The 25,803-nt window shown below is 43.4% G+C and overlaps 1 protein-coding gene across 3 annotated transcripts in view; it reads right to left on the bottom strand.

The window, feature by feature from the left end:
- The window catches only part of HAUS3 (HAUS augmin like complex subunit 3), a 173,779-nt gene that overhangs the window by 86,209 nt on the left and 61,767 nt on the right, over positions 1–25,803 (bottom strand). For all 3 annotated transcript variants that reach the window (XM_069203764.1, XM_069203755.1, XM_069203744.1), the window contains 2 exons: positions 24,368–25,377; positions 23,101–23,543 (listed from right to left, as the gene is read on the bottom strand). In XM_069203764.1, the coding sequence (XP_069059865.1) occupies positions 23,101–23,543; positions 24,368–25,288 (1,364 nt within the window). In that variant the 5' untranslated portion in view covers positions 25,289–25,377. The remainder of the gene's footprint in view (positions 1–23,100; positions 23,544–24,367; positions 25,378–25,803) is intronic.

Raw genomic sequence — 25,803 nt, 5'->3', positions numbered from 1 at the left:
TCAAAAAACGTTTCTTTGACTAAATGTGTTTTTCATAAGTTAATTCAAACCATTTATTAATTAATTCCAAAATAACAGGTAAATTAAAAACTGATTTAGGTGCTCCGGTAGTGACGGAGCAGTGAAAGTGAGTAATGCGATATATATAGTGCCTAAGTATTATACACAAAAATGTGGTTAAAAAGATCAGTGAACTTCCAAAAGACCCCTTCAATCCAGGTGCCCTGAAGTCACTGTTTCGACCCAACATATAAGCACAAATCAAAAACAGGACATCATCAGGACTGCTATTCTTTAAGACGGTAGCACCCACTAGTCATGTAATTTGAATTTCTTTAAAATGTTTCTTATTAGCAGCTATTCATGAGCAGATACGGCCGTTCCTCCAATATTTATTTTTGTGTTTCAACAAGGTCAAATAATCCATGTAGAAGACTGGGATTGATAAATGATTCCTCTATCTTCAATTGTTCAGTGTCTCTACAGTATAATCAATATTTATGGTCAGATTTCAACAAGATCAAATAATTCATGTAGAAGGCTGGAATCGGTGAACAATTTCTCTATTCCTTTATCGTCATTTATATAGTGCCCCTCCTGATTAACTTGTTTTGGGGAGACAGAGGACACCAACTTGCTTGAAGACAAGGCACACACTTCCCCCTTGGCGCAATTGTTTTCGGTTTTAAATAAAGTAGAACATCGTCAGTAAACAATTTTATCTTAGACATTCCATTTAGCAGGGGAGGATCTTACCAATACATCTAATCTTAAATGCTAGTGGGTCAATAAAAAATCTCAAAAGAATTGGGGAAAGAGGGCACCCCTGTTGTGTGCCGCTATTGACCTTAACTCTATCTGCCTTTTTACCATTAGCAATAAACTTAGCTTCAGCGCCCTCATATAAATTCTTCATCATCCCTACAACACGAGATGGAATGCCAAACGTCTCCATAATAAAAAACAGAGCCGGCCAATTCACTAAATTGAATGCTTTTTCTGCATCCAACATTAAAATTCCCGCTTCCTGATCAGTGACTGAAAAATAATCTATTGCCTGCATTAAGAAAGGTGCATTTGCCGCCATTATTTTTTTGGGAAAACGCCAGTCTGATCTCCATGAATAACCTCTTGGGCACCGAATGCAATGCGATCTGCCAGGATTTTCATAAAACGATTGTAGTGTGCGTTTAGGAGACTAATAGGACTATACGAGTTAAGAACTGTTTCGCATTTATCTTTTTTGAGGAAGCAGATTATAATAGATTCCTTAAACATGTTAGATATCTGAGTGCCAGCATTAATTTGATTGAACAGTCCAGTTAAAAAAGGGAGCAGTTCCTTCATTAAGAATTTGTGTACTTCTACTGGTATCCCACCTGATCCCGTAGCTTTCACATTTGCCATCTTCTTGAGAGCATTAACTACCTCTGCCACCTGAATCTTTTCATTCAATGCTGCAATTCGTAAACTAGAAACTTGGGGCACCTTGATGGTCGCTAAATACTGCTCCAGCTTACTTATCTCTGGGGACCTCCTCGACCTTATCGTATATAGACTTATAATGCTGCAAGAACACCTTCATTATTGCTGCCTCTTCGACCCCCCCCACCCTTCGGTATTGGGGATTTTATTTTACTTATTGTTTGACTATTTTTCTTTAACATGGTGGACCATGCCAAATACTTCCCAATCTGTTGAGATTCCCCATATAACTTTTGCTGGAAGGCCTTGTCCCCAGAAATTCTATAATAGAAACAAGTACTTTAACACTTAACGCCCCTCACTGATGCCCCTCCTAAGTCGTAATAAGCTTGGGCACACCTATGTGGAAAGTGTAGAGTTGGCCTATCACTTTTAAGGTGAGTCTTTTGTGAACAATATGCCATCCGGGCTAAATGAAAAAAGCCATTCAACAAAGCTCCACATTCACAACTATTTCCTAAACCATCCATATTACACGAAATAATTTTAACATTCTGCATAATTCTCTTCCCCCCCCCCCATTTTTCTGCTTACCACCCTCTTGTTATGTATTATTATTAAAACCTGTTCGGTTACGCTTGTCCCAACCATCAACAACCAAACATACCATCAAATTCTTTTTAGGCTTCCCAGAGCTTCCTTTATTCTCTGCCAACCCCTCCTGATGTATATGAGCCTGATTTTCAGGAGCTGTAAAGGTTCCCCTTACTGCTGCATCGATCGGTCTTGTTTCACCTCCACCAGCTACCAATAGAGTCAGCTACCAAATTATTGCTCCATCTTTTGTCAATAGCAAGATTCGTGCTGGCCACCTCATCAATTTGTAGACACTGCTGCTTATTTCCATATCTCCCTGGGCACTCCCGCTTTCTGAAACAGCAGATACTCTGACTGTGCCAGGCTGAGGGGTAGTCATTTCGTCATACACCCCCCCCGGCATCAACACCATGGGGGCCTGCCAACCTCATTTCTAGTCCATGGGCTAATCTGTAAGGATTGCAGTTCTTGAGAACTTGAAGTAAGTGAAGCCCTTGAAAACAAAACCCCTGATGAAAAACAAGGTGACTCTGTGGGAGGGAAATGGGCATCTTTGCTCAAGGGCAGGGACTTCCCTGATGCATCCTCACCGCCAGGACCCCTACTTCTATGAGCTGAAACTGTCAGGAATCCCTCCCTCAGTTTCCCTTTTATTGCCGGTGAACCGCTCTAAGTTCCAGCCAAGAGTTTACTGTGCTGCTTTTTTATTCTCTCCACCCCACCACCCTGACACCCCTGTGCCAGAAATGCCGTCACAACTCCTTGTGGCGTGCAAATTCTTACATCGGGCTATCAAGATACCTGGAGAGGGATGGTGTTATCAGTTTTGGGGTCCAAATGAAGACGCTGTAGATGGATACGCCTTCGGTGTCTGCCACAGACAGCTCAGTTGGCTCTGGAGGCCCTGCAATATCCAGGCGCCTGATGAGACTCACAGTAGCCATGCCCCATCCTGAACCGCTGCTGTGCGTAGTTTAAGATTTTTTCTCAACAGTGTTGTGTTGCTCTGCATTGTTTTTCTAGGGTCCTTGTTACATGTCCTTTGCTACTTGACATCCGAGTTGAGCAAGCAGAGTTTCTGATGTCAATTTTGTGAAAGTTTGAGGGGAAATGTCATCAGAGTCCAACAGTCATTTAGCAAAGAGTTCAATCTGAAACGCATCCAGGTTTTCAATATTTTGGTCAGTATCTGCACAGGAGTGTCCGGTGTGAGTGCAACAGGACGATTGAGGGTGGTTTTAAGGATGCCAAGCTTACTCTACGTAAAGGGGACGACAAGTAGCTTACAAGAAACACTAGTGCCAGATCAAGGGTATCTTCATTAATTGTATTAACACTGTCACCCCAATGAGGGATCTCAGAACAATTTGTAAAGCTCTCCAAGTAAAGCATAAATAGAAATATTGAAGAACAGGCACAACTTGCCTAATATTGTTGATCTTTTCAAACCAAACAGTAAAAATATCTCATACCAGTTAGACTGAAAATGAGACAAAACTGCACTGACACTTCAAGGCTGCTGGGTAACCACAACTGGCAGCAGCACAGTAATACTAATTACTCCAGTTCTTTCTTCTGGCTTTTAAGCAAAAGATCCCAGAAGATACACATACTCTAGTACGTGGGCGAGACGATCCAGACCATTTCAGACTGCATCAAGAGTATGGCATACCTCATGAGATGGTACAGTGAACAGTTGGTGGAGATTAAAGTGCTTCAAGGTTACAAAAATAAATGATTTTAGAGATGTAATGGAAGAAAAAAAAAAACCAACAACAACAAAACACTAAGGTACACGTAAAGGTGTAGAGAAATTAAGCAAAATTACCTCTGGGCAACATTGTTCTTTTCTTAAAAACCTGCACATCAGAAGCACAGCTACTGGAACAGAACTGCGGTTGGAAGGAGAAATTCCCAGAGCTATTTAGAAGCCTACATATTTACTGGAGATATGGTTGAATTCTTTCCAAGAGTGGATTGTAATAGAGGCAACATTTCAGTTCCTGTTTTATTTATACGCTCGTTTCAATTCCCTTCTTTTGCCTAGGTATTCTGGTACCCTCAAAGGTTCCCAGGGTTTTTAGGATGTTCGGACAAGGCTTGCCCCTCTACACTACAAAACGGAATAAGGTTAGTGGTCCTTCTGCTGAACCTAGATAATTTTGCATCTTGTCTTTATCGTATTTCATGCCCTCTCCTTTTCTTTCTCTTCCTTCCACATAGACATTTTGATATTAATCTTCTGTTTCCCCTTTCTTCTCTCGTACGCGTATTTGCATCTTCTGTGAATAGTTTCTATACTATGGTTAGTCACCCTCGCTTTCGTTTATTACTCCAGTTCCAGTGCAAGAGTAACCTTAAATGTAATACATAATTTTATAAAAGGATTCTTTTTTTTTTTTACTCAGAAAAAATAAAAGATAAAATGTTGTTGTGCTTTAATTCAGTGTACGTGACAATGAAAACAAAACCCTTCCTCAGTTGTGTTTATTATTCCCCCTCTTTCTTTAGACTTCTCCTATTTACCTCCCACTTTTCTGATTATAGGTGCAACATCTCTCAACCCTGTTTGGCACCTTTTCCGCCCTTCCTGTCAACCGCCTGGCAAGGACTGTCCTCCGGCTGCTTAAAGGCAACCAGCGTTCTCCTGACTACCTGGGAACCAGTCTTTGTCACTGTATCGATTCTCTTTTCCCTCCATCGAAGTCCTTGATTCGAGTTTGACCATCCTTATCTGTGGCATCATCTGCCTCGTTTCCGCCTTTATTGACTTCTCTCTCTCTCTCTCTCTCTCTCTCTCTCGCCTCAAAAGGGATTCTTCTGTTCCTAGATCTAGGGTCTGCACTTCAGCCCTTGGCACAACTCAACTCTCAAAGACCCAGACTGTGCTGAACTTTTCTCCCACTGTCTCCACCTCCTCTCTGAATAACTTATTTCCATCTATTTTGTTTACCTGCAGCTCGGCTCCTACTCTGTTGCCTGAACTCCCCACCTCTACCCGCTCCAGTACCCTTGAAGTACGATATAGGTATAGCAATCCAATAAATTGATAAAGCATCCCATCACAGACTCCCTTTCACATGTTTGACTATTTATAACAAAGCAAACAAAGCAACTTAACACCCTAGGAGTGTAAAATACATGCCACCTTTAACAGGGGGTGCATTCCCCTACACATTTGCATAAAGAGAAACCAAGCATTAAGTTGACATTCCATAGAAATGTTGGGCAGTACCGCAAGGGGGAGGATGAGGGGCTAGGAATGAATTCTCTTTTAAAGATTAAATCTTGGGAAAACGTCTGACCTAGAAAGATTAAGAAGCTTGTGAGAGTTGAGACCCAGGCATCAGAGCGCGTGTGGGTCACAGTCTTCAACTTTCTCAAGACATCTCCGTCTTGATGATTAGAAAGCAGCATGCCTTTGCCCAATCACTGATTGCCTTAATCAGCATGATATACTACACTAATCTGATCACCTTTTTGTCTATTAGTCCTGTAGAAAAATCAAAAGATTAGGACCCATTCAGTTCTGTGTTAGAGACTTCTGGTATATGTACTGACATTTACATAGCACAAACCTAGCTAAGAAACACTCTACATTACATGAGCAGTTGAGAGACGATTGTAGATTATGTACATCAAGTAGGGATTACATAAGAAAATAAGTTAGTTCTCCAGTATTGGAATCTTTCACACATGCTTGAATCATTCCCTGTCGTCGAGATGGGAGTCCCCGGTACCTTAGAAAAGACAATGTACCCAAAAAGATAACAGCAATAACATTAAAACTCTACATTTTAGTAATCTATCCAAGTCCTTATGTAAAAAGGACCAAGCTTGAGCCTCAGCCAATCAGAGTGCCCCACCCTCTAGAACCCTCCTGAGAGAAGCTCCAGTACCTCAGATTTTCTAAGCACTAGTGCGTAAGTTAAAGGTTGAACAAGAGATATTTGAAGGCGAGCTTCCCCGGGGAAGTGAGTGGGTTGCATGTGACTATGAAAGATTCCAATACTGGAGAATTATATAGTTACAGGTAAGTAACTTATTTTCTTACTCCAATATTGGAACTTTCATAGATTTACATGCCTGAATCAGACTGTAAAGCAGTATTCAGAGCACACTGTATTGAATCTACATCATTCAAATTAATGAGATCTTTGAGCCGTCCTGAATATTATGAAAGCATTACTTTCTATAAATATAATATTATCTATCTGTGCACATATTTATATACTATAAAATACATATGCAAATAAAACACAGATTAAACCATGCAATGTGCGTAGTAAAAGGACGGAGGGAGGCAAAGTGAGCTCACCGTTACTGGAACAGATGTCTCAGGACTGCTTCACCAACCGCCACATCTCCCTTAGGGATGGCATCCATAAGTAGTGCTTCTTCGTAAACGCGTGATTAGACTTCCAGGTGGCTGCTCTGCAAATATCCTGCAGGGGTACACCTGCAAACAGTGCCAGGGACGCCGAGACAGATCTCGTATAGTGTGCCCTTACAGAAGAACGTAAAGGTCTATAGCAGCTACTATCCACCTGGCTATACTCCGCTGGGAAAGGGCCTGTCCCTACCTAGGGGCACTATACGCAACAAACAATTTAGTAGTCTTTCTAAAATGCTTGGTTGGTGTAGAGCTCTCTCCGCTGGAGATGCTGGGTTCGGAAAGAAAGATTTCAAAACCAACAGTTGGTTAATATGAAAGTCTGATGGCACCTTTGGAACAAACTTGGGATTTGTACGAAGTATCACTCTATCCTGTTTAAATTGAAGGAAAGGTTCTTGAATGGACAGTGCCTGGATTTCACTGACCTGTCTAGAAGAAGTAAGGGGCTAGCAAAAGAGCTACTTTCCACAATAAGTGTTTTAAATACGATCTGTGTATTGGTTCAAATGGATATTTCATATGCCGAGAGAGAACCGTGTTGAGTTGCCAAGACAGCGGAGGAGGCCTTACTTTCGGAAAAACTCAAGGGTCCTTTGAAGAATTGTTTGATCAATCTAGAAGACCACAGAGATGTTGACGTCGGTGAACATCTGAAGCAAGATATAGCCACTAAGTGCACCGTGATGGATGCATGCACCAAGCCTGTAGACGCCAGATGGAGGAGATAGGGCAATATCCGATCAGGCGGTGATAGCAGTGTATCAATCTGCTCCTTCTGACACCACAAACAACATCTCTTCCATTTTAAAGAATTTGTTGGTGCTATCTGCTCTGGCCTTCGCCAGAGTATCTCGACACTCAGGGAGAATGTTTAAATGGGCAAACTCATTGTATTCAGGAGCCAGGCCAATAATCTGAGTGATCTGGGTTCCGGATGTAAAATCTGACCCTCGTTCCTTGTTCAGAGCTGCGGTGAGACTTTCAGCGGAATGTGATCCGCCTCGGAGAGCACGAGGAGTTCCGAGAACCAATGCTGGCGGGGCCAAAACGAAGCTATCAGGAGGAGTCTGCAATGCTCTCGTTTGCTCTTTGCACGTACTCTGGAGATTATAGGAATGGGTGGAAAAGCGTAGGCAAATATTCCGCACCATGCCATCGAAAACGCATTCCCCCAAGACCGCGGATGGTGAACCTAACTTGCGTAATAGCGGTATTTGGTGTTCTGCGGAGTTGCAAAAAGATCTAGTTTGGATTTCCCCCACCTCCTGAAGACCTGGTTGAGTACCTCCTGGTTCAGCTCCCATTCGTGACAGGAGGACGTCAGTCTGCTGAGAATGTCTGCTGTCTCGTTCTGGCTTCCTGGTAGATGTTCCTCTCGTAGACTGATGCCATTGCAAATGGCCGAATTCCAAATAGTCTGCGATTCTCGAGATAGAAGAAGAGATTTTGTTCCCCCTTGATTGATTAAATAATGCATTGCTGCAGTATTGTCCATTCTTATGAGAACCGCTGAGTGTTTTATTCTCGGGAGGAAGGTCTGCTGGGCCAGGGAAATCGCTCTTAACTCCAGGAAATTGATGTGATACTTCCAGAAGGAGTTGCTCCACTTTCCGCTGATCTGAAGGTCTTGAAGATATGCTCCCCACCCCTCTAGGAGGCATCTGTGGTGATGACTAACGGAAGGAGAGGAGGTAGGAAAGGAAGACCTACTGCGATGTTCCCCTGGTCTTTCCACCAGTGGAGCGCTTGAACCATCTGAGGAGCTACTGTGATTAAGTCATTGAATGAGCCCTCTCTGTTTCCACTGAAGATCTAGTTCCTCCTGCAGAGGACGCATTCTCAGTCGACAAAAAGGGACTAATTGTATGCAAGAGGACATCATCCCCAGAAGCGATTTGTAGGTGCGCACAGAAAGACATTTCTTTGTACTCTGCTTGTTAGACAAATGAGTTTCGCTTGCCTCTCCATTGAAGGAAAAGCTCTGTCTTTGATGGTGTAGATTTTTGCCGCTAACAAGGTCATCACTCTTGTTGGCAATATGTTTGACTTGTTCCGATTCAGAGTGGGGCCAAGCTTGTTGAATAATGCTATGCAAGCCCTTGTTGAGTCGTGAGTTGCCTGGGACGACCACGCTTTTATTAGCGAATCGTCTAAGTAGGGAAACATTTGTAGTTTTTTCTCTCAGGGAAGCTGCTACCGGAGCTAGGCACTTTGTAAAGATTCTGGGGGCGGACTTAAGGCCAAATGGAAGAACCCTGAATTGGAAATGGCTGCCGGCTACTGCAAAACTGAGATATTTTCTGTGGGCAGGTGAAATCAGAATATGAAAGTAAGTGTCCTGTAGATCCAGGGACGTCATATAATATCTGCAATTCATGCTGAAAAGAATGTCCTGCAATGTGACCTTGCAAAAGGTTTGGCGTTTGAGGTATTTGTTTAGGTCCCAGAGATCCAGAATGGGACATCAAGATTCCTCGTTTTTGCGCACCAGAAAGAAATGGGAGTAAAAACCTTTGCCTTTTTCTGAAGAAGGAACCCTCTCTATCGCTCCCTTCCTGAGCACGGTCACGACCTCAAGAAGGAGTTGTTTTAGATGCGTCTGAAAGAAGGTATGAGGAGGACAAGAAAGTTGCCGTTGAATATACTCTAATGTATGGCCAAATCGAACAATGTTTAAAACCCACTGATCTGATGTTATTTGTTCCCACTCCAGACAGAAGTGTGATATCCTTCCCCCTATCTTCTGGCTTTGTGGTAAAGTTGTAGCCGGAGCCTGGAACATGTCATTGACGTCTGACCGCCTCTCTGCTCGGACGCGGTCTACCCCTAGGAGTGGGCCTGGACTAGGATGCCTGAGGTGGTTGCCTTTGGGAGCATTGCGGTCGGAACTGCTGTGTAGCATAGGGGGAGTAACGAAAGCTCTGGTACCCCTCGATATGTTGAAACTCGTCAACCTCTGGAGGCACGAAAAGGCATCTTCTTAAATTGAAGGGTCCCTAAGGACCTTGCAGTGTATCTGTTTTGATGGCTTGTAGGGCCTCATTAACATGCTTGTCGAAAAGAGCCTCCGCATCAAAAGGGAGGTCCAATACTTTATTCTGAACCTCTGGACAAAAGGAAGTCGCCCTAAGCCAGCCCTGATGCCGCAGCACTGCCCCACCAGCAAGCTGCCGAAAAGCTGTGGTTGCTATATTTGTGGCGCATGTGCGCTTTCCATCCAAAAGGATTTTCTTCATCTCTACCTTAGAGTCTTCCGAAAGGTGGTCTAGATATGGGGTGGTCTACAGCTGCCGGTCATACCTCCCCAGGATTGCCAGAGAATTTGCTGCTCTTACTATCAGGCCCGACATGGAAAAGAAAAGCTTCCCGATGTTGTCCAGCCTTCTCCCTTCCCTATCTGGAGGACCTAAAACTGGCGTTGATGGATTTTTTTAACGCCTCTGCGCTGCCTGGGTTATGACCAAGTCCGGCTTCGGGTGACTAACTAGACACGCTGGGGCATCCTCTGGGGCCTCATATTTCTTGTCCAATCTAGGCAAGACTGCAGTCACCATAGCTGGGTTTCTCATCACCTTGAGACCTTCCTCCCTGATGTAGCCTACCATCGGTATGGAGCGGACACTTTTCTGATAAGGCTCCTTGAAGTCATATAAAAAACAATCCATCTGCTTAGATGGCATGGGCAACACAAATCTCTTTGCTGCTCTCTCAAGCAGATTATGGAAACCCCCAATATCTCCTGGGGGAGAATCCACTGGAGTAGGCGATGGAGATGAGGGTGTCGGCAATATATAGTTGTCCCAATCTGAGTTCGCATCCTGGAACTCTCCTTCTCTCTCTTCATCCGAAGAGACAGACACCTAAATGAAAGACCATTGCTGGGTACTTCTGGCCAATCTAGGAGATAACCTAGGCTGTCGCACTGGAGTGACAGGCATCGAGGGAGGAGGCGCTGTTTGAATGTCCGATTGTGGCGTTGATGGAAACCTCTTTTAGTAATCTGATAACATAAGTGGTAAATCAGATATAAGGGAACTTGGGGCACAGACCATGTCTTCTGGTACATATGACTGCTGTCGTCTAGGAGAATAATAATCTTGATAATACTCCTCTTCACCCTCCTGACACTTAGCATGGAATTGTGAAGGGCTATGGGTTGCCCCAAATGGCCCATCATCATCAGAATCTTCCTCCTAAAGATGAGTTGGGATTAATGGTGTAACCTTACTTGGGGATGTAGCTCTTGGGGTGACATCTCCTCTTCCTGAAAAATACTTTTTCTCTGACGACTGTGTCGATGATGGTGCAGTCTACAAAGTTGTGTCCAATAGTCCTACTGCTCTCGTCGACTGTGTCGCCGACGAAAGCGTAGACGTAGGAATCCTCGTCATCAATAATGTCGTCAACGGAGCCGTCGCCGGAATCATCATCAGACGACATTTTGGTTTTCAATGTCAACAGCCTAGATTTTGTTACCGTCGACGTGGATGTCGTCAACGAGCAGGAAGCCACCACTGAAAGACTGGTTACCGTTGCCATTGTCGATGCAGCTGCTGTGTAAGTTCTTGTCAATGATGGTGTCAACGAGGACGATTTAGTCGACGGTGGAATCGTCGTCGACGGTCTTTCTTCAGGAGCTGAAGAAGGCTTTCTGAACACCGTCAGAACCTTTGGAGGAGACGTAGAAGTCTCTGAGGAAGGTTTAGGCACCTCCTTTCATGTTGAAGGACGATGCTTGGTCTTAGTGGAGGATCTTCTCTCCTGAGGTGAGGATGAGAGACTGCGGCCTTCACCAGACCCCTGTGAGGTCTTTTTGATAGTCTTTGTTTTGAACCCTTTTCAGAATGAGGTGATCTTTGCCTCTTTTGTGACCTCTTAGAAGACCATGGAGACTCCTCAGTGTCAGAGTCTGAGACAGGGTTTTTTCTTGATTTAAGCTTCTGGAGCCATATCAACAATCTCCCCTCTCTATCCTTCAGAGTCTTTGAGGAAAAGGTATGACATATCTTACAGTCTGAAGCAGAATGATCAGGATAGAGGCAATATAAACAATCTGTATGAGGGTCTTCTGAATGGAGCCTTTTCTTCCCACAAGTGCTGCGGGCTCTAAAGAGAGTTTTCCTTTCTCGGTCAGACATTATGCTGGTATAACAGGCTCCAGAAAGTATGACTGTAAATCAGAAACACTCAATAAGCAAATAGAAATTCAGATATAGTGACTAAATCTCCTTCCACAAGAACAAACTGAGCAGAGCTCAGAGGAGACTCCCTAGCACGATGTGCAGTAGAAAATCTGAGGTACTGGAGCTTCTCTTCGGAGGGTTCTAGAGGGTGGGGCACTCTGACTGACTGAGGCCCAAGTTTGGTCCTTTTTACATAAGAGCTTGGATAGATTACTAAACTGTAGAGTTTTAATGTTATTGCTGTTATGTCTTTTGGGACATTGTCTTTTCTAAGGTACTGGGGACTCCCATCTCGACGACGGGGAATGATTCAAGCATGTGAATCTATGAGAGTTCCAATACTGGAGTAAATACATTTTACACATGTTTAATCGCAGGGAGATTTAGTGATTTGGCCAGAATCAAATGACGATGAGGCTAGCACCAAGAAGTGATTTAAACCTGTGTCCCTAGGTTCCAAAGGTGCCAACTTAAGCCGCTAGGCCACACCTCTTCAATAGGCCTTGAAGATAAGAGTTTTAACTCTTGAGCACCAGTGCCTTGAATGGAGCACGGCCAGAGGTGGAGTGGGGGGGTATCTTCTTTTTCTCATTCAGATGGAGCACCAGACAGATTATGTTCACAAACACCTAAAAACAAAACAGCATGAAGGGGCAATGGTCAGACTGGACAGTGGCAATGAGGAGGCCTAGAGCTACTGACATCTCCTAAAAATGTCTTAATGCACTTTGACAGTAGTATTAAATACTACTACTTTATTGGAATTGATCATGGATTGGTGGAGGGGTAAAACAGAAAGGAGAGTTTGGCGTGGGCTCAGGTTGTTGCCTTCAAGAGGAAACACTTGTCACTCACTCAGTCTCCTCAAAAGAGGCGCTGGCAGTTCCACAAATATACACCTACTGCCAGGACACAGGTTTACTTCCTGGTCGAAAGGTGCTGAGACAATGCAATGGTAATTCAAAAATTATAGCAAGACCCTTAATGTGGACGGTGGCATGGCTAGTGAGAAAGTTATCCCTGCCTTGTGATTGCAGTTCTCTGAGCGGGAGAAAAGTTAAACCATATACACAGGTGCAGGCAGACTATAATTTCCCTGAAACATGGAGATTTACAAGTACAGCACTGAGTCATGCACCCACCTGTCAGTGAAGGTGACACATAGAAGTTCAACAAATTTAAAAAACAGAATAGAAGCTGTATTTAAGATTTAACATTTTGCTGAGAGAGCGCGAGAGAGAGAGAGAGAGAGAGAGAGAGAGAGAGAGAGAGAGAGCGCGTGTGTACATACACACACACACACACACTTCATTCAGTAGGGCAGAAATGATAGGAAACAGTCTTGGACAGACAGCTGTCGGAGGAGACACAGGGACACAGGGACTCATTTATATCACAGCACACCAGGGGCACCATAGTGGCGGGGGAATGGAAGGAAAGGCCTTTTGTAAACTCGTATTGCACTGTACCAAAGTCAAGCTAAGAGAACGGATAAGCGTAGGTCCAACTAATGTTAAAGAAGATAAAGGGGGGGGGCAGGGGGTGGGGGGGGGAACTTGACTACGTATGTCCCAAATGAATCGGTTACTGGGAAATGGTACTTGCAGGACTGGACAAGATATAGAATACATCCACAACAGAGTCAGGAGGTGGCTCTTCTCAGAATCGTAGTTCTGGGCAAGTTCCTACTGCTCTGGGTCAGGGAAGGCAAATGGTACAAGTCATACTAGCAACATGCCAAGCCACTGCTGCCCAACTGGGCGCGCACACAGTTCAGGCAACTACTAGCAGATTGGCCAACGTGTGGGAACCCCTACTAATGAAGATACCGATGTTTGATTATTAAAGGGACATCCTTCACCTTGAGCTTGGACCCTATCTTAAGATGCTGGCTTTGGGTGTTTAAATGCATTAAAGAATTATTCCATGCAATCAGCCAGATTTCCAGATAGATTTTGTATGGAGTAGCTCTACCTCCTCTTCCGATGGCACAGGGAAGGAAGGTCTAACTGTACAGCTTCCAATTTACCAGTGGGTAGGACACAGCCAGCAACAATGCTGAAAAATCCTCATGGTTGTGGAAAGGGTGGGATCTTTTAAGGGGGTCTGTTTGGGAAGGGGCTGGGGAGGTTACTGGGTAATTTAAAAATAACTGAATAAAAAAAATTTAGCCAATTAACAAGAAGCTGCACTCAGACCTACTTGTAGGTTAACAAATATTCTATGTAGTAGTGCCTCATACCGCAAATATGAAATCATACTTATGTTTAAGACACCTCTAATACAACAACAAGGAATGGTTTCTTACCTGTAATCCTAGTTCTGTCTCAGGGGAATTGCCATTGAAATCATAAACACTGAATTGCCCCACCCATTTGCAGGGAACCCGGAAAACTGATTAAAATACATGATCTTAAATAGTAAAACGTTGGCTTTACTTCAGGAAGTCCAAGACTAGGACAATTTGTTAAGAACGTTTTGCAGCCTATAAAGAAGGCTATACTGTCCAATAATTTTACTTTTTTTATTGATTTTATCTTATTAACATACAGAAGAAAAAAAAAAAAGTCCCTTCACAGCATCATAACAAAAGAAAATTGTCATCATCTGCAATATCAGCGTACATGTCGCGTAGGAGAAATCAGATAGGCACACATTAATCGCTGTAATCCAATTTACCCTTTTAACCACTCAATCCATTATTGGTGACAGAATCCGTACCAACTACCACAGGGCAGCTTCTGGAAGTGATGTGATGGCATTATCCTACCGCAAAAGAAGGGGGCAACAGCTGATACAAACAAAAAAGGCAGGTGGGGCATACAGCCAGGCATTAGCAATCATTCACCTTCCTGGCGTAGATGCCAACAGACAGAGGGGGGGTAACAACACAGTCCGGGCTTTTCCGTTTTTTTCACTCACTCGACTTGGGCCGCTAAGAAGTTATTCAATGGGGCCCAAATATCTTTGGGTCTAGACCCTTCAGGCATCAGGCTCCAGTAGACCGCGAGCTGATCATGACAATAAGCAGCATCACTTAACCATTCAGAACAACGCGGCACTCTCGTCCCACCCCAACACATGGCCACTCTACGCTTGGCCAGCAGCAATAGCAGGCCCACCAAGCGCCTATGCGTTACCCGAAGATCCTCCACGTACCCAAGCAGCGCGGTTCTAGGATTGGCAGGAATCTCTGTTCCGACCATTTCAGAGATTGCATTAAAAACTGCCACCCAGAAGGCGTGAACATCCTTACACTCCCATGCTAAATGTAAAAAACCAGCACCCAGTGCCCGACAGCGTACACAGCGAGTATCCTCACGCAACCCCAAGGAGTGCAACCACGCTGGGGTGTAATATAGTCTGTGCAAAAAATTAAAGTGCAGCAATCTAAATCTATAATTTGGTGTCAACGCTCTCATATACGCACAGCAATCGCGCCACTGGACCTCCGGGATGGGCACTCCCAGGTCCGCCTCCCACGCGAGCCTAGACGGTTCTCGGAGATTATTCCTCTGCTCCTGCATACAGTTATATAATTTGGTAACCAGCCTATGAGGCGACTGCGCACAGCAAAGAACCTCCAGTGCACGGAACACCACAGGTGCCTCCGCCGAACCACGCAGACGATTTTGCAAAAAAGAACGGACTCGGATAACATACATACGCTGAAGTGCCGTGCACTCGCGGTCAGCCAGCACCTCAGATACTTCAAGCAGGCGACCCTCCGCCATCCAATCTTTCATCTCGGTCAGACCAGCATCTCGGAGAAACCCACGTACTCCACCGTCGCGGTACAACTGTCCATCGGCTATCGCCATGACTGGCAGAGAGGGAGCGAAAGGGACCGCGACCCCGGACCGCCGCATCAACATACCCCACGCCCGCATCGTGCATGCCACCGTATCAATCCCCCGCACCCGGGACGGAACACGTCTCCCGAATGCCCGAGTCAGGTCATCCGGCCATACAGAGTCGCTCTCAGGCGCCATGTGCGGCAAATAACGGATAGGATTCAGCCAGTAATACGCAAAATGCGCCTGAGCACAAAGATAGTATAATTCCATATCTGGCGCAGCGAGCCCACCCAGTTCAAACGGAAGCATCAGCCTCTCCCAAGAAATGCGTGCGCGTCGGCCCGCCCATACCAGACAGATCAGCGCCGATCGCAGACGTTTTAAGTAGCCTCTCGGGAGCGGGAGAGGAAGATTCAAAAATAAGTACAAAAACTTCGGGAGGACCACCATCCAATAATTTTACTTTATATGAAAAAAAGTCAAAATAGCATTAGAAATTTCCAGGAGCCCAGTACGTTTTTCTTATTAATATTCTTCATAAACCTTTTTTTAGGGGATGGGGCAATGTTGACATATAGACAGCAGAACTGCAGTCATAAAAACTAACAACTTTCCTTTAAGGGCTCTCAGCCCTCCCGTGCCCCATCATGCCCAGCAGATGGCAGTTACTGCAGTTCTTTTTTTATGGAGCAAAAGAGTACAACTGATGAAAATAGAATGTGTATTAATCATTTTTTTCTCTTCTACTGAAGATGAGGGTGGGCTGCTTATGACTTCAATAGAGATTTCCCTGATAAATAACTAGTATTATAGGTAAGAAATATTAATTCGTTCTCATTCATCCCCCCCCCCCCAACTGAAAATCATGATCTAAGAAAGCCGCTACACAGAGATTCCTAGGGAAGGTTGTCCTATTTGAGCATCTGATTCACACAATAGTGCCTTGTAAAAGTGTGAACAGACCCACAGGTCTACAAAAGCAATGTTCATCATTAAAATAGCTTGTGCTGCTTTATCTCTAGCAGAATGAGCCTTCGGTACATCAGTCAGGGGTTTGTTTACTTTCTGATAGTACAACATATTGCAAGATACTGTTCATCTGGAGACAGACTGTTCAGAAGTGCCTAGACATGTACGTAAAGGGCCATAATTTACAAACAATTATTTGGATTTACAATTTTCTTTGTCAAGATAAAGCTTTAAGACCAGTCTCATCTAAAATGTGGAGAGATCTTTCCGCCGGAGGGGACAGATTCTGAAGGGAAAAAAAATGGGGGTGGGGTTGATTAATGGTTTGATTAATGTGAAAAGCCGAAACTACTTTGGACAAGAATTTCGGGTGAGTTCTCATAACTCACTTTGTTGCTATGAAATATTGTCTATGGTTCACGGGAGCATAAACCTTGAATCCCACTAACCCTACATGATGACAACCAGAAAAGCCGTTTTCAAAGAAAAATGCTGTAATGAAGTTTTATGGATAGGTTCAAAAGGGGATGCCATGAGACGTGAAAGTACGACATTCAACTCCCAAGGAGAAGGACTCGCAACGTCTCAGACTATGCTGAACTTTTCTCATGCTGACTCGACCTCCTCTCTGAATAACTTATTTCCATCTATTTTGTTTCCCTGCAGCTCGGCTCCTACTCCATTGTCTGAGCTCCCCGCCTCTACCCTGGATAGGTTCGAAAAGGAATGCCATGAGATGTTAAAGTACGACATTCAACTCCCAAAGAAAGCGAGTGCCTATTAGGGAAATACTTTTTTTTTTTAATATATTCTTTTTTACTGGAGTTACCAGGTTAAGGAAAAACGCACACAAACAATAATAAAATGCAACAGGCACAGAGTAGCAGGGCAATTAACAATCTCAGATATAAGACAAGTACGCACATTTGTGGTATGCTAAAGGCAGTGACAATTCCATATTCTAGTCAGACATTTATAGAACCATCCCTCTAATCCCCACCTCCCACTCTATGGGCATTCCAGGAAGACCACACTTTCTCCCATTTCCTGGGGCATCCTCTGCTTAGATAGATAGTCTTTTTTGCAAGCATAAAAAAATCCATGTCTTGTTGCCAGTCCTGTAAGTTCGGCGGTTCCACACTCCCCATTTCCATGAGGGGGAAAGACCTTGACGCCTTCTCAGAAGTCCTTAATAACTGGGACTTTGAAAAAAGAGGTTTTTGAGGACATTTTCTGTAGGCAGTAAAATCTGCCAAATGGACTTTAATAGAGGAAAACTGTAAACCAGCTTTAGCCAAATGAAGTAAATATAAAAGTAAAGCATTTTCTTGGAATGTGGTAGGATTAATGTTCTTTTCAGAGCACCCGAAACAAATTCTATTCCACTTGCAAGCGTAAAATCAGGGCCACTGGAATTATGCGGCAGGAGAGGGTCAAAGTATGTGACAGGATTGAGTAATTATGCAGCAAGAAAAGGCCAATTATGCACCATAATGCAGGACATTTTGCAACAGTATTACTTCAGTCTTTAATCATTTTTAAAATTGGTAACAGTTTCTGGGCATTGGTTGTATCTCATTAGCAGCAGTTTTTCACCGAAATATAGCAATAAGCAACAGAACGGTGTGCTGTCCAGCTTTGCAAAGGGGCTTTCACTTCGTTTGAGATAGAAACGTTTTTTTTTTTTTTTTTTAATCTGCAGATTATGCGGCAGATGGTGGATTATGTGGAAAAAGCATCCAAATCTATAATTATGGGAAAATCTCTGCGGACGCACAATCGCATAATTCCAGGGGCCCTGCATAAATTATTCATGAAGATGGATGTTTGTTTTTTTTTAGCATGTCCATGCATTCTTGTGATACATTTTTATGATACATTTTTAGGTCTATATTGTACCAGTTCAGGAGCCATGCTGCCAAACTCAAAGAGAAAAGGTTGAAATTAACTATCTAGCCTCCGGACATCATGAAACAGTCAGATTTGCACAGCAGTCTCGTGTGGCTGTTCCAACAAGTAGAAGAAACCAAATGATATTGAAACTGGAATTGTCAATATCATTTTGCCATAGGAGGCTGGCCCTCTATGTAGTGTGCAAAGCTAGGCACACTCTGCAGGGGGGGGGGAGGCACACTCTGCAGGGGGGGGGGGGGGGTCCAGACAACCACACGTTGGTTTACAGGGGTAAAAACTAGATCTCCTAATGCTAAAAAAAATTACGGTAGCTTGGTCAAGCAGTTAGGCCAACCTTGGAGAAGTGCAAAGCATTTGTTGCACTCACAGTATCAATCATGCAACTCACACACTTTTAGGAATAACTCGAGGCCAATTTATATTTTTATATAGCTTTTAATACCAAGATTATCAAAATTTGTTAAGTACTTTGAGATATGAATTTTTGAAGTTTAAGAAAAATAGTCTTTTGGTGCGTAAATACACACCAGGGGAATCAATAGAAAGTAACCTCTAAAAATACATATAAAATCGTACAGTTGGTTTACCAAGTTCTTCTTTTGCAGGTTGGTCGAGGTCATCGGTAGGCACATTGTGCCAGCTGGAGATGTTCGGGCAGCTCCCGGTTCTGGCAGGAGCAGCGATGAAAGGTCTCTGGAGCTAGTGCAGGGCCACTGCGAGGGCCCACTTGGAAAAGGACTGCACAGGTACGTTTAGAGGTGGTTCCTTGGGGCCCCCTTGGAGCATCGAGGTTGCAAGGGGTGCAGGACCGTTAGGGCACAGCAGGTTCTTCAGTGCACGGCACAGGGCAGTCAGATGCAGGGTGAATCGGTGAGCCAGGAACTGTGCGCAAAGATGCTCTTCGGAGCTGGAGTTAGCGGCTGGTCAGTGAAGTGAACCTCACTGGTTTGCTGGTTTCTTCTTGTTGCAGTGCGGTACCTCCACTCTGGAGGGAGTTCTTGGGCGATTTGCAAAGCCTGGAGGTCCTCTGGAGTTCTTCAGAGTTTTTCCAGTGTCCAGCAGCTCCTCAGCAGTGATTGTTTTGTCCTGGGTGCAGCAGGCAGGGTTTGGAGCCTTTTTCTTTGTGCAGCAGGTCCACTGTTCTCGTGCCTTGGATCTTCTTTCTGCTGGTCTTCTTTTGGCCATTGAATTTGATTACCTGGTCCAGGGATGCCCACTAAATACTGAATTTAGTAGGCAGTTTAGGGGGGAACCTGGTAGGGTCTAATGCGATAACTACCTTTGGATAGCTACACCCACTATAGTTATCACTTCCTGTGGGAAAGGTCACTTCCCTGTCCCTGACTGGCTATTTTCCTTCCATCTAAGATGGAGGAAAATTAAATGGAGTGCCCACCTCACAGGCAACAACTTAGGGGGTGGTGCCTGCAAGGTGGGGCCACTCCCAATACTCTCTCTGTAGATTCCCGCTTTTGCTCCCGTCATAATTGGGGATTTCAAAGGGGCTTGACTATCTGCTGCTAGCAGCAGGCCTGGGAGTCAAGTTTCAAAGGCGATAAGCCATTGAAGCTCACCGCCAGGGAAGTGCACATTCCTCACGGAGGGGGTATTGGCACCTCCACCCAGGAAGGGCATTGTTCTACAAACCAGAGAGATGGATCCCTCATCCAAGATTTGTAGATTGGGTGTCTGGAGGTGGCAGACTGGATAGGACCAGTAAGGAACCATGCCAGGGTAGTTAGCTTTTGCAGCGGGCACCTCTACGGTGACCCCTGGGTACATTTAGGGATAAATCAAATACTGGTACTAGTTTGGATTCATCATTCTGAGTTGGTTGATACCTAACAATCCAGGGTTCAGAGAGGCCATCACGTAGCTGGGAAACTCTTGCTGACCAGTGTCCAGCACATGTATTAAAATGGTTGCTCTGTTCACTCACTATGTCCCAGGTTGGGAAAGGACACAGTGGGGTCATAATGCTTATGCACCTATGCCCTCACATATAATATGGTGCACCCTGCCTTAGGGCTGGAAGGCCTGCCAGAGGGGTGTCTTATCCATAGTGTATGCAGTGTATGGTGGACAGGGCACACAGGCAGTGTGCCATGTCGAGATTGTATTTTAGGTTTGCACCAGGACACTCAGCCTGCAATGGCAGTGCTGGATGCATCTGATGCATGGTCCTAGAGGGTGGCACAATCAGTGCTGCTGCCCTCAAGGGCCAACCCATAATACCCCATGCCCTGGGTACCCAGATACCTTTTACTAGGGACTTTTAGTGGTAGCTAAAGGTGTATCCAATTGTGCCAATGCATCACAACAGTTTTAGGGAAAGAGCTCTGGCCCAGGGAACCTGGTTAGCAGGGGCCCTGGGCACTACAATTTTTAGGCTACATCATGCAAAAAGTGGTGGGGGATAACCATGTCAATAGGCCTTCTCTCACAGTTGCGAATAGATCTATATGAGGTAAACCCCAGGTGCAGAAGACATCTTGAACAATGGAGTGGTTTAGTACCCACTAGTGATTTTCTTGAATAATCATGGTTAGGGAGTCAGCTTGTTCATTCTGGACACCCAGCAGATGGGATGCAGTGACGCATAGGTTCCTGTCCAGCAGGCAATGCCATATTGTTTGGCACTCCTGTGATAAGGCTCTGAACCTTGTCCCTCCTTGTTTGTTCAGATAGCACATCATTGTTGTATTGTCCATAAGAACAAAGAGGGATTCCGTCTTGAAGGAGGGTCAAATTAACAGATCTCGGTTTTCCAGAAGATTGATATGTTAAGTTATTTCTTTCATGGACCACATTCCTTGTGATCCAAGTGCGCTCCCTAACCTGACAGAGATGCACTGGCCACTACTGTTTGTGATGGAACCCCCTCATGAAAGGCCATCCTTTGTAGGAGATTTTTGATTGACACCACCATTTGAGAGACTGTCTTGCTTTGAGGAAAATGGTGATCTTGTCTTCCCAACTGCCCAAGTCTTGACTCCACAGGTTTTCCCAGACACCTTCTGGTGTCACAAGACATTGCTGAATAATAGGAAGGTGTTCTAGATCTTGATCTGGATTGGTATATATGTCTAGACGAGAGCCTCAAAAAGAGTGCCCAAAACGGTGACAGAAATGTTGTGTAGTCATCCTTGACAGCAATCTGTGACAAGATCTAGATCTTGACTTTAAAGTCTTGGATCCAGGTGGAGAAACTGGAGCCTATACTGGGGAAGAAACTACAAAAGGTGCCTCGGTTTGAAGCAGAGGAGGAGGTGAAATTGAGGTGTAGGCACTGAAGGAGCGGGTGGCTGCAATAGATAATGTTGTGGAGAGTCTGGAATAATTACTGGCAATGATGGGAGTATGCCCTTGGGGATTCTGAGTCCGAGGCTGATAGCAACCTTTTTGCTCTTGATTTTCTGACCTGCTCAGCAGAGCCATTATGTCTTCTCGACGCAGAGTGTCTCCTATGTCTTGAGGTCATGCAATCCCTCAACAATGACAATCTGCACCTTAAAGTCACCTGTCGTCTCCTCTTCAACGTCAATCCAGCTATCGACGACTGGCATGTTGCCAGTGTACCTTGTCTCAATGTTGAATGTCCTCGATGTCAAACAGGAACATCATTGTTTTTCTTGGACTTCTCTTCAGGTCTCCCTCTCATGGAGTCCTAAGAATGTGGTGGTAGAGCCCTAATAGAGGAATGACCACCCCCCCCCTCAAATGAAGTCCCACCTTCAGATAGCACCTCTTATTGTTTATTTGCCACTCTTAAGTACCATGAAAGCGATTCTTCCCCCTGTCCTTCAGGATAAGCCTATAAAATGTCTTGCAGTGTTGACATTTGTCAGGAATGTTACTGTCAGGTAGGCAGAGAATTCAAGGATCATGAGAATCTGATTTTTCCTTTTTACTGCCACAGGCAAGACATTTGGCAAACAAAGATGGTATTTTATTTACCGGAAAAAAGAATTTTCCTGTCAGAAAATGACACTCTTGATGTCAAAAGACATTGAGTAAAGCAGTTGTCAAATAGATTTCTGTGAAGAAAAAGGCAAACAAAAAGGATGAGCTCAGTGCTCCAAAATCCAGTCACGTGGACCCCAAAAAAGTACTGAGGTAACTGCCACCGCCTGGACATGATGGGACACTGGACAGCTGTAAGCCCTTAAAAAGGTACAGTGTCAGTTTGTACGACTACGGTACTACAGCTTATATGTCTACACTGCCCCATTTCTTCTCCATTTCCTAAAAACAAAGGTTTATGAATGATATTTCTAAGAAAGTTACTCAGCTCCTGGAAATTTCTTACTTTCTAATGATATTTTGGCCTTTCTGAAATATAAATTAAAGTAATTGGCCAATTAAACCCTCTTTATAGGCTGCAAAATTTTTAGAAAATTAAGTCCTAGACTTTGCCTTCCTGAAGTAAGACGAACATCTACACTTAAGAGGTATTTTTAAAAAGACATATTTTTAAAAAGTGCTCTGCAATGCGATGCGATAGGTAGGACTATTCAGTGCTTATGATCAATAAAGATCCGAGACAGAACAATATTTCACAGCTGTTCAAACATCAAAGATAAAGCAATACATTTAATTTATTTATTGTATTAAGTCAATGGACCTTTGAGTACAAAATAAAAAAATAAAAACTTTGGATATTGATGCAAATTGTTTACTAAATGAAAAATTGAAAGAAAAAGGAGAAGCGATTGACAGAGCATAAGCTTACAACGTGTCAGAAGCAAAAAGTTATGCCTTTTGATGATAAAAACTAACGTGGGGTGACCGTGCAATGTCCAGCCGAAGCAATACATACCTAGTAGAAGTGCAGTCTTTTGAGTCAATTGAGTTTTTGGCTTTTGAAAACCGAGAAATGGTTGGGTCGCTTAGCATTTCTAGAGCTTGATGTAGTGATTTGCTGCATTGCTTCAGATTTTCAAGGACTGCCTCCAGTTGGCGGTGAATATCCCTGTGTTTTCGCAACTCAGTTTCATAAGCTAGATGAAGCAGCTCAAAAGAAGATTTTTGCTTCATCAACTGGCTGCACACCAAATCTTGCCTAGATGTATAATAATCTTGCCGTGCAATCTGAAGATCAAAATCCCCCTTTACAATTGGCATATTTAAGAGCTGTGCATTCTCCTTGACCAAATCAGGGAGGGTTTCACTTTGTATGTGTTTCATTTGATTTCTCAGTTGCAGGAGTTCATTCTTTAAGCTAGCATTTCTAGCCTCAACATTTTCTGCTTTCTCATTTGTCTGTAATAAGAAAATGAATGTCAATATATGTTACCGGAGTACATTCTTAAATATAACAAGGAATACATGTTAACCCACTAGTAATTAACAAAATAGTAAAGATCCATCACAATATACCTTAGATAAGGTCCGAGTAGTTTGGATCAACATGGCATATCAGAACTATAACAAATACTACAATTCATATTAAAATGCTGTGATAGCGGCCATTTAAATTTCTCTGGATAATGTTTTAAAACATACTGTAATATTTGATGTGGTGTTTCTGCTGATATAAAAGTTAACCTATTGCAAATTTCATAACTATACCAGATTTCATTGCATTCTGAAAATGTTTATAGAGCAACACACCACTTGTCCCTCCAACTGGAGGGATCAAGAGGAATCTTTCTCAGAATGGATGAATAATATGAAGGGTGTCTTTCAAATAAGACTTCACATTCGGTATGAGTAATGAATGCTAAGAAAGTCACTGGTCAGCATTTACAAAGGTGAGAGGCTAAACATAGGAAACTTAGGACACTGTAGCAAGTTTGTGGAAATTTGAAATGGGATGGCTTAAAAAAAGACACATTTTTCATCCTCCGTTTAATGACAGCATAGTATTTCTAATAAAATATTATAAAACTACAGTGGGGTGGGAATAGGTTTAAACTCGCTCACTCAACATCAATTATAAGTTAGTCTTTTACTGACTAGACTTTTTAAACACGTACAATGCTGCAAAAACATGTCTACTTTAAGAAAAAGAAAACACAAATCAAAGAATGCAACTTTAGTTGAATATACGAAGGTCTTTTTTGCACAACACAGTATTCACTCACCTTATTTCTTAATGAAAGAAGCTGCTCCTTTGCACATTCTAGACCAGCCTCCAGGCTAGTGTCATTAGCTTTTAGCTGAACCAACTGCTGCTTCGCACAAATATATGCCAACTGTAGCCGGGCCATCTCACTTGTTCTCTGCTCATTTAGCTCATGGCTTTCATCTTGAATGCATGATCTGCTTTCATCCAACTCGAGAAGCTGAAAATTCTCTTCATTTGAACTCTCAATCAACTCTGATATCCCTTCAAAAAATTGTTTTTTTGTGTATGACGTGAGGGCGGAAGTTCTTTGTTCCTCTTGAGACAAGTAGCTCTCTAGAGAAAGTTGTGACAGTAATACTGCTGGTACTCCAGATCCAAGAGCCAGATTGGAAGCAGCAAAAAATGAAATCATCATTTTAAGTGTTTCAGTTAGTGTCTTTAGTTCATTATTCATCTTATTGTTCTCAGCACTTAAAGTTTCTTGGACAGCTTTAAGATGGTTTGTTCCCACTTCCTCTGCATCCCTCAATTTTAATGACATGTGGCCACTGGTTGAAGCCATTACTTGTAGCTTGTTACATCGATTGGCTTTTATTCCTTTTATCTTTTGCAAAAACCGAAGCTCTTCCTGTAGTTTCTCAAGTTCTATCTCATCTTCAGAAGTGTGCCTTGATTCAGCAGCTTTACATGTTTTCAAAACTTCCTCAAGATCATTTTCATCCAAAATATGCTTTCCTGACTCCTTGAGAGAGTTGAAAGATTTCAGTGTATCTTTAGATAAGACTTGTTGCTCACTAACATGTCCACAAAACCATTCCAGGAAGGACTGTGTGTCAGTTGTCTCAAAAAGCCAGTCAAAATCTTCACCATTCAGTTTGTCAGCGTGGGCATAACCAAGTTTCTTTAGTTTGTCAACAAATGTTTTTCCGCAATTCATGATTAAAATATGCAGGTAAAATATATTTTTAAAAATCTAAAAAATATAAAACTTAGATTCCAGAGATACCACCACAGGATATGTAGAGCCTGTCGTTTTCCAGTAGGAAAAAAAAATGTAAAACAAATTCTTAATACTATTGCACATGTTCAGTCAGAATAACACTAATTTTCAAAGGAAGAGTAATGTGTTCACTTTCTCTTCCTAAGCAGTTGCACATAGTGGTTTCTTCGAAATCCACAGGTGCACTGAGGATAAACCTATGGATACACCACAGCAGAGAACTCTTGCTGTTTTTACCCCTAGAACTTCACCGCCCTGCCTAGTAAGGTAAAAGTGAACTACTCTTGTCCGCGCTAAATTACACTTAAACTTACACTTGGGATACCAAGATATATCAATTCACCATCATAGACAACTCCTGCCAGCTATCAGAGAGCCCAAGTTAACTGATAACACTCTTACATAGGGGAAGCCTATGATGAATTACAGCAAAGGAATTGCCAGTGGCGTTG

The sequence above is a fragment of the Pleurodeles waltl genome, chromosome 1_2 (assembly GCF_031143425.1).
Source record: "Pleurodeles waltl isolate 20211129_DDA chromosome 1_2, aPleWal1.hap1.20221129, whole genome shotgun sequence".
Classification (NCBI taxonomy): Eukaryota; Metazoa; Chordata; class Amphibia; order Caudata; family Salamandridae; genus Pleurodeles; species Pleurodeles waltl.
The sequence above is the reverse complement of the archived record's forward strand: the minus strand, read 5'-3'. Positions and strand labels throughout refer to the sequence as shown.